The 10,000-nt window shown below is 35.8% G+C and overlaps 1 protein-coding gene across 1 annotated transcript in view; it reads left to right on the forward strand.

The window, feature by feature from the left end:
- Cul4 (cullin 4) overlaps positions 1–10,000 on the forward strand; it is a 22,033-nt gene that overhangs the window by 11,808 nt on the left and 225 nt on the right. The window contains exons 7-14 of the mRNA XM_043018382.2: positions 1–124; positions 525–661; positions 1,354–1,518; positions 3,777–3,944; positions 4,809–4,964; positions 5,089–5,259; positions 6,078–6,230; positions 6,990–10,000. The exon at positions 1–124 is cut by the window's left edge and continues 69 nt beyond it; the exon at positions 6,990–10,000 is cut by the window's right edge and continues 225 nt beyond it. Of these exons, the coding sequence (XP_042874316.2) occupies positions 1–124; positions 525–661; positions 1,354–1,518; positions 3,777–3,944; positions 4,809–4,964; positions 5,089–5,259; positions 6,078–6,230; positions 6,990–7,085 (1,170 nt within the window). The 3' untranslated portion in view covers positions 7,086–10,000. The remainder of the gene's footprint in view (positions 125–524; positions 662–1,353; positions 1,519–3,776; positions 3,945–4,808; positions 4,965–5,088; positions 5,260–6,077; positions 6,231–6,989) is intronic.

The raw sequence follows: 10,000 nt of genomic DNA on the forward strand, positions 1-10,000 counted from the left end.
AAGGATAAAATGGACGGCATTGTTAGCGAATGCTTCAGCTCATCGGACAAGTTTGTGTTGGCTCTGAAAGAAGCCTTCGAACATTTCATAAACCAGAGATTAAATAAGCCTGCAGAATTGATAGGTGAGACTTTATTATTTATGTTATTTTTTGATAATCTTTTCTGTTTTTAATACCATTTTTTTGTCAACATCCATCATGTAAGATATCTAGGTTTGAGAACATATCATTCCAAAATAAAAAGATTGCCCATGAACATTTTTGTCATGGGATACCTATTCATTCATGGTGCCCACAATTGTTGTAATGAGAACATGATATGCTTTAGACCTGGGCATCTACCAGAATAATGTTTTGGATCATTTTGAATTCCAATAACTTTAGTTTGGAAAACTAGCTTTATTCCATATTGATTTCTATGCATTTAGTTACTTAACATACAATCATTAGAGACAAATTATTGAGTAAACACATTGAGAAAGCATATTTTCTTAGTGATATAAACAAGAAATGTTCTTTGCAGCTAAATTTGTGGATGGCAAACTGCGAGCCGGCAACAAAGAAGCAACAGAGGATGAGCTGGAGAGACTCCTAGATAAGATTATGGTCCTTTTCAGGTTTATTCATGGGAAAGATGTCTTTGAGGCATTCTACAAAAAGGTCGGTGTTTTTATTCTACTTTTCCTCCTCCTCCTCCGCCTTCTGCTGCTGCTCCTACCACTATTATTACTTTTTTATCCAATTTTTTAATGCTAGATTGCCCCTTTCCTCACCAAGTATAGTTTACAACACCTTCAGATGATATTCAAGTTCAAAAATAGCATTCATGCAGTATGACATGATACCACGTTATGGGAATATTTCGCTCCCACCAGTTGATTCTTATCATGTCAAGGTCTTTCCCTCTAAATACAGTTTATAGAGCAGCAAATACTGCCACCACATTACGTGATATCATGTAATCTGTCATTACGGGTTAAGTAAACATCGATATTGAAGATGATATTAAACTTTTTCTTTCTTTCTTTCTTTCTTTCTTTCTTTCTTACTTTGTTCTCTCTTTCTCACTCTCTCTTTTTTTGTAAGTGTCAGTTTTTGATACAGATTCATTGGTAAAAACTGATTGAATTAAAAATAATACATGAAAATGTTATTAAAAACAGGTAACACAGAAAAGACAATGATATAATATTAGTTTAAAAGCTGCAGCTAGAGTTTTTTCCTCTGACTGAAGATTATCATCATCTGTAGCTTGCAAGTTGCCGATCCGACTTCCCTTTGAATCTTGGGGATCGCATTTTCGTCAACTCAGTACGAAGAGTTCAGTGCTCATTTTAGTGTCTCTCTTACAGGATCTGGCAAAGAGACTGCTAGTAGGGAAATCAGCTAGTGTGGATGCAGAGAAGAGTATGTTAAGCAAACTGAAGCAGGAGTGTGGTCCAGGATTCACAAGCAAACTAGAAGGCATGTTCAAGGATATGGAGCTCTCTAAAGACATCATGTTAGCCTTCAAACAGGTAAATTTAGTCAGAAAATATTACTGTTACTTTTGCAATTTTCTTTTATTCAGTGACAGTTTATCTTTATTTGTTGAATCTTTAACCCATTCACGCCGGGGCGGAATTTCGCCTACTCCCGATAACGCCGGGAAGATTTCAAGCGCGCAACCGTTCGTGCCGGGGTGTTTTCCCGCTGCGCGCGGTCGCTCTGACGCTCGCAGAGCGTTTTTCACCCACCCTATCCTTATGGTTTGCGTGATTGCGTCTAAAGTGTAATCATGTGTAGAAAGTAGTGCTATGTTCAGAGGATGTATATCAGTCGAAAAAGATGTTATAGCACTGTTTTTTTAGTGTTATTCTATTGAACTTTTTCCATATTCTTTACTCCTATGTTGTAATACCAATGGGAAGTGGAAGCATTCTTCTAGTGAGGTAACAAACATAGTTTTTTTTTCAATTTTTTTTTTCTTCCTAAACGAAAAGAAAGAGAATATGAACAACCATACATGTGCATACAAGTGAATGCAAGTAACAGCAATGTTTTTTCAAGTGTCATTTTCTTTTAGTGGGGCAACAAAAAGATGTTATATAATTTTTTTTTTTTTTTTTTTTTTATTCCTCGGCCAATTACAATTGATTTTACGATAGTCTTTCGACTCAGATCATCATATTCAACAAATCAGAAACAGAAATCACCATGCCGTAATCAAGATTACGTATGTACCTGAGACGTCATTCATATTACGTTATATCCCATTTTCTACTATTTAGAAGGATAAACTAAAGTAGCTAAGACAAATCAAGTATGAAAATCGAATTGTACTAAGAATAATCTATCATTCTAATGCGGACGTTTCAGCACGTCGCTACTGGCCTCCCGGCGCGCGGGCCGAAAATGTAGCACGTGCCAGGACGTCACCCGGGTCCGGGGCTTTTTTCGACCACGTGTCAGCACGTCAACCGGCGCGAATGGGTTAAGGCCAGACGAAACAGCTGGAATGGTAAAATGTACTCAAAAAATCATTTTCCATTTTTTTTTTTTTTTTCACATATTTACATCGCAAAAGTATCTAAGAATAAAGTTTGGGCCAGGAAATATCTCAAAACATATGGCGAGATTGTTTAAAGGGACGCGAGGCGGCGGCCATTTAAATGTCTGGGTGAAGTCCAGCTCTTATGTTATTTGTTGTTTTGGTTTGATTTTCCGTGCTTATGTGTGGTGGGATGCGGCGATTTGGCACCTCTGTGGTGCGACAACGGTTACGCCTTCTCCTCGACAAACACAAACTTGCCTCAGTTACCCGCCATGAGCAGCAGAGGGAATGTATGTGTGTGATCTCCATCCCACTTGTGTCTTTTACCAGAATTTACTCGTGTTTGAGTGTTGCTTTTTGGTAGATTATTCATTCTACCATTACGGCAACCATGGGCCATTCCAAAAAGCAGAAAATGATGATGAAGAAGCTTACAGAAGCTCGATGGAGGAGAGAGCGAGAACAGAGCGAGGGAGAGGAGGCGGAGGAGGAGGAGGGGGGTCGACCAGCTGATAGCACCAGAACACAGGTCGCCACACCCCCACCAACTCAACCTAGTGCAGTACATATTACATATATGTGTAGTACATATTTGTTGTACACATGTATAAAAATAAATCAAATCGTGCGATAATTACTATAGATATGTCATACTAAAACTTTAAACTCATTTATCTCAGAACATCAAAAATCAACTTCAATGCGTAGCTGTGCACAGAAAACTTCATGGATCTCAATGAAAATCACCATACTTATATATTTTAGGTGTATCTACATTTTTACGGATGGGTTTTTAGAAATATTGAAAAACAATGGTTCGGGAGCGGTATTTTGTTAAAAAAAAGTGATGTCATTATTTACATAAAATTGCGACAGCAGTATCTCACGAACTATAACGAATTTAGCAAAAATGCTCGTGTTTATGTTCATATGTTATTCAATTACTACCATGCCAAAATTGGTACCTCTAGAAAGAAAACTACAATTTACGTTCATTTTTGACGTCATAACGTCATAAACTAAAAAGTTCTACGTTTGCCATATTATCAGAAACTAGATTTTAAGCAAATTGCAACAGGTTTGAGTAAAAAATATTGAAAACTTTTTTTTTTATGAATATTTTTTCCCGAGCTGTTTTGTCTGGCCTTAAGATAGAAAGTGTTTGATATACTCCATTCTTAGTATGTGAAATTCATTTTTGAAGTCTTGTGTAGTTTATCTTGTTTCTTATTCTAATTTCAGAATTCACACCTTGGAGGCACATCAATGGAACTTAATGTAAATATCTTAACAATGGGTTACTGGCCAAACTATCCTGTGATGGAGGTCAACCTACCATCAGAAATGGTCAAGTATCAGCAAATCTTCACCAAGTTTTATCTAGCCAAGCATAGCAATAGGAAACTACAGGTAAGTTCCGAACAAATTACCTTCAGTCTTGCCCTTTACCATTCTAAAATCATGTTTGTAACTATCTGTCCTTTTTTTTCTTCTTCTTTTTCTTTTTTCTTTTTGCCTTTTTTTCTAATTCCCAATTTCCCTCTTTTCTTCTTCTTCCCCTCCTCTTTATTTTCTTTCGTATTGTGTGTTACTTTCTTGTATTCTTAATTTTTCCCCTTCTCTTTTCATATATTTGCCTACTTAACTCTAACTGGTTGTTAGTGTGGGTTACCTACAACACTAGGGTCACCAGCTAAAAATTAGAGGGACGTGGAAAGGGTTTTCTCCACCCTCTGGGTAGCACAGACTAGCCTAAACAATATTTTTCCACAAATCAATCATAAAATGCAGGTTTAGGCTGACTTTGGAACCCTGTAGCTCTGGAGCTAGTGCCGTTATTGCCATAATACTTAATGACTGTGTTTGCGCTTCAACTGTAAGCTGATGTCACATCATGGACAAACTGACTCCTGTCTTTTAGGCCTAATCAGTGCCGACATGTATGTCATGACACCCATACGCATTGGGTTAAGTACATTTTAAGGTGCTTCATTATGTACAAATTAAAAGCTCACAAGGTCGGTATAGGTTTGAGAAATCAGAAATATCATTTTTCACTCAAAAGTGCCTCCCCATTGTAAAAGATCAAATCTGCAAATTACCTTTTGTGCTAAAGTGCTTGGCTGTGGAAAAGCATTGTTTCTGGGATTGAAAATCTTCTATTCTATTCTAGAGTTCAACAATTTGTTTAATGATTTGCTGGGTATCCATTTTAGGTTACAGTATTCCAAATGCATTAACTTCACCCAAATAATTTTCCCTTCTAACTTACAGTGGCAACCAACTCTTGGACACTGCGTATTGAAAGCAGCATTCCCGATGGGAAGTAAGGAGCTGCAAGTATCACTCTTCCAGGCTCTTGTGTTGCTCTTATTCAATGAAGCCGACAGCCTTGCACTCGCTGACATCAGTAGTGGAACCAATATTGAGGTAAGACAAAAACACCCAGCAAATGTGGTGTGTGCTATGGCATGATATTCAGTATTTGCATGAAACAGGAGTTTATATTAACTTATTGATGTTATCATGTAAGTTCACTGATTTATTGTTTCAGGATGGGGAGCTCCGCCGAACTTTACAGTCCTTGGCTTGTGGCAAAGCGAGAGTCCTACAGAAGATGCCGCGCAGCAAAGATGTCAACGACGATGATAAATTCTTTTATAACAAGGATTTCACAAACCAGCTATTCCGTATCAGAATCAATCAGATCCAAATGAAGGAAACTGTAAGTAGGAAGATGATGTGATACATTTTTGAGGGATGAATACATGGTACTGAATGTTATACATTTCTGTCTCTAGTTTTAGAGATTCTTGATAGCAAATGGAAGGACACTAGAGTAAGAAAAAGCTTGGGGCTTTAACCCACTCACGACAGGGGCATTCCAGCCTTGAATGTCACAATGCCGGGGCTTTCGAGTGCTTAGGCCTAAATCAATTAAATGGCTGGCACAATATTGTGCCACCCGGCCACCGGGCTTTTGAATGAGTGGTACAGTAGCGTACCACCCGTCCAGAAAGGGTTAATGCATTCAAGGAGAAGATTCTGATCAAGAAAAACCTTGAAATGCATAGAATAGAATTGCATTTTGATTTGATTTCTTTTTCATCATGGTTGTTTATAAAACTTACACAGATCAGAGAATGGGTTGAAGGTAGTTTGTGAGATGTAAATGTGGCATTGAGTTATGGTAGCTTTTTGCCAAACAAAAAATGTACAGAGTTCATTGTGACAAATGTAGAAAAGATATAAATGAGATAAGGGATAAGCAGGGGATGTAACTGACACATTTCAGTTCATATCTTCAGAAATACTTTAATGTAATTCTGATAAAGATCAGTGCTGCAGTTACTTCTCATACTTCATAATTTAGTCATTCTCATATAAACATTCTCTGTTGTTGTTTTGAAAGCATTACATTCAGCTTTAGGTGTCTTATATGGTAAAATTCAAGAATTCTCGTATTATTACCTGTACATGTGAATGCTGCAACCTGTAATGCTTTTTTTTCTTTTCTTTTCTTCACTTTCTTCCCAACCCCAGAGTGAAGAGCAGCAGCAGACGGAAGAGAGAGTATTCCAGGACCGCCAGTACCAGATTGATGCAGCCATTGTGAGGATTATGAAGATGAGGAAAGTCCTTCCCCACAACTTGCTCATCACTGAACTTTATAATCAACTTAAATTCCCTGTCAAGGTACTGTTTCCATCTCCCTCTTTTTATCCTTTTCTTTAGGAGGATTTTTGCTCTATGCCATTCAACTATTATTATATTGTTTACTTATTCAGAAATTATTCATTATTTCTAGCTAAAGCATGAGGAAATATTTGGTAATCTGCAAAAGGATATGCATCATATATACAGCCATCTTTTATTTCCCCAGCGCATAGACAATATAATTTTATCCCTTCTCCCCTTTGAAAATATAGATATATGTACATAGATTTAGGTATGAATACAGTGTGTATGTCTGTATATGTATATAGGTATGTATATAGATGTATATGTGTATATGTTTATTTATTTATCTATTTATTATATATTGAAACCAGCAATTTTCTGTTTCCCTTAGAAGAAATAATATAATCCCCCCACACCTTTAAAGACAAAGATAGACATAGATTTAGATGCAAGATGCAAGTCTGTTCATGACCTTGTAAGCTTCACTTTCATGATGAAAGTGAGTTTTCCATAAACTGTTTTCAGTTTAGGTCCTGATGAATCTTATTGTGTCATTTGTCTTTGTAGAGTATTTTTTTTAATTCTGATTAAGTGTATGTTTATCTCATTTCATCCCATGAATCCTTATCCATAACAAAGTAAGACCTTAAAGATGACAGTGAGTTTGACAGTATCAGAAAGACTGCAATGTGTTTTCAGAGTTCAGAATGATTTTAAGTACATCCTCATTCACCTTTTCATTGTGTGTTAATCTTGCTCTACTCTCGTTTTCAGCCCACGGATCTGAAGAAGAGGATAGAATCCCTCATTGACCGTGACTACATGGAACGTGATAAAGATAACCCTAATACCTATAATTACATTGCATAAAGAAGACCTTGGAACAGCTAGGAACTTTGTGATATTTCTATTTCACTAGAACTTCACCATTACAAGAGGCATTGTACTCGATGGCAGGAGTTGGGATCAGACTGTATATGTGATATTAACTGTGCATCACAGAATTCGAATTGATATTAATGGTGTTAGATAGTTCAAGAGCCAAATTGCAGCTCTGTATCTTCAAGAATATGCTCTCCCTCTTGAGGAAAATGATAGTTGAAATTACCAGTGAAACTGCATTAGCAACTGTACATATGGAAAAAGAAGAAAGGAAATAATAGGAAATACTGTGTTGAGACATTTCATACAGACACAAGGAAAAGAAGTGATTGAGCTTGTTTAACAGTGCAAAGTTTCTGTGAAGTATCCACCTTGCTATAAGATAAGCCATTGGCAGGGGAGTTTCGATTTCATTTGTGACAGATGGGAAGAGTGCCACATGATCACACAGTGTGTATAAAATCCTCAATTCATTGAGTGTGAGGAATGTTTCAGGTTCTTTGATACAGAGTATATGTGAGGAATATTTCCTTTGTGTTTGCTCATTTTCTTTCCTGCTCAGTTTTGGGTTTTCCTTTTCATAGTTGCCATCAATATTTCATTATTGTAATTATTATAATTATTATTATTGTACTACTACCACCACTACTACTATTAATTTCAGGTGTTTTTTTGTTGTTGTTTTTTGTATATTAATTTTTTACATCATAATTATTATCGATAGTGTTATCTTCAGCATACTCATAATTATTTTTAGTCTTTATTTTAAATTATGTAAACTTATTATAATTGTTCCCTAATTATTTTTTATTATTTTTTATGATGACTGTTGATAGCTATGATGATGATGATGATGATGATGGTAATTGTTGTAGTGGCAGTGATAACATCATCATCATTATTATAGTGATCATCGTTGTTGGATTTAACTGTTTAACAATGCTACAGGAAAACTGAGTACAATCGGTGACCCAGAAAAGACATTAAGTGAAAGCCAAGTTCACTGAAAATTGAAATGAAGTTACTGAAAAGGTATTTAGATTTGAGAATTAAAAGTTGTGTGAAAAATTAGCTATGACAAGTGATAGTAGAATTGAAAGTATGCAAAGGAAAGCAAGATAAACAAGTGTTGAGCAACACCCTATCACATTCATTTTTGTGTGTGCTTGTCCATGGTCTCAATAGCATCTTAAAACTTTCTTGACTACTGTTGGCATGAAGAATTTTGTATTGCAAATGCAACAAAACTCTCAAGTAATGGTGGACTTTATATTAGCCACATTTGCAGCAGTTTTACAAGAAAGCAATACACACACAGCTTGAAGAAAGTAAAAGAGTAAAGTTGAACTTATTACCTAGGAAGAAAAAGGAATATAAAGCAAGTGATCATGAAAAGTTATTGTGGTCAGAAGGAGCAGACGTTGTAAATTTTAACTAGATAGACGGACAGTGGAGGGGAAAAACGCCTTAGGTCGGTGAAGGGCTTGAAGTCCCTCGCCTTGCTCTGCCCTTCGAGAGATATTCAGGCAGTGCGCAAGTCACTATTAACCCTTTAATAATATAACTGAAAGCCTTTTTTTCATGTCTTATTTGAGATATCTGCACAGGGGGACGAATGTGGATGCCATTCAATCAGCAGAGGGAGAATTGTAGTGAAAGGGGACTAAAATAATTGAGAGGTATCTTAGCAGTCTATAGAGGGAAGTGTGTGTGTCCATTTTGAATAAGTTCTCTGTACAGGAACAAAAAAGAAAAAAAGAATTATTTTGAAAGTATTCCATGTTCTTTATGATTGTAAAGGAACAATAGTTAGGTTTAAATTTTTCTCCTGTAGGAACTAGGAGTTGATAAAAGGTATGTCCAATATTCACTGTACCTTGATTGCAGAAAATGGAAATTGTCACAATTGCTTAGTGTATGAATCCTAGTAACAACTTGACAGGTTCTTGTATTTACCCTGCCACATCATATGCTTAATATTATATTTACCAAACTTGTATTCTGTGTTTTTAAAATATTGCATTATGATGAAAATATTTACATTGATGCAACTTGTGCTGCAGTTTATACTCCTCGACATCTTTTTGTACCATGTAAAAAATAGGGTTGGCAACTCGTTAAAATTGCTTCATTATTGTGGACTAAACAAGAAAAAAATATTGTCTTGATATTTTCTGTCAGAAAGATACATACACAAATCATTATCTTCCTGTATTTTCACTCTGATATGCCAGTTGTAGCAAGCATTGTCACCGAATAAATATGAAATTCCAGAAAGTGCAACAAATAGTTCCTTAATCACAAATATCGATTAATCACCTGCCTCATTTTATTTCATGGTTCTCAAATCAGTCATCAATAACACCTGCCTAGAAAAAGTGCCTGTAAAACAGCCTCTATAATAAAACAACTTCTAATGATGTTCAGTGGCCAAAAATCAAGATGTTTATAAAAGTTCAGATCAAACTGCTTTTTAGACATTTGTTTTTAGTTGAACTAGTAGTAACTCAGGGGTGGCATTAAAAAACTTGGTTCTTTCTTGCTAATGTACATCAACTTTTTTTTTTGTTTTTTTTTTTTGAACTTGTAAAGGTAATTTTTACTAAGGATTTCTGTAGCAAATAACACAGTGGCATTATGTTTTACTTGCACATGATACACAATTCATTTAGGGAGATTGCTGTTAATATCGGTAGGTTTTCCTGAAGCCAAGAATGGAAAAAAGCCAGTGCAAATTAGGTTCATTGAAAGAGGCAGTCTAACAAGGTGAATCTGTAAAAATACAGCTAGCAATTAATGCCAAGTAAATAAGTAGCCTGACTAGAAGAAAAAAAACTATATATATATACTTATGTACAGCAAGCCTAACTACAAACATAAATTGTGATAGCATGTCTTATTCT

The sequence above is a fragment of the Penaeus japonicus genome, unplaced genomic scaffold (genome assembly GCF_977035675.1).
Source record: "Penaeus japonicus unplaced genomic scaffold, GWHDUDI00000001_assembly GWHDUDI00000041, whole genome shotgun sequence".
Classification (NCBI taxonomy): Eukaryota; Metazoa; Arthropoda; class Malacostraca; order Decapoda; family Penaeidae; genus Penaeus; species Penaeus japonicus.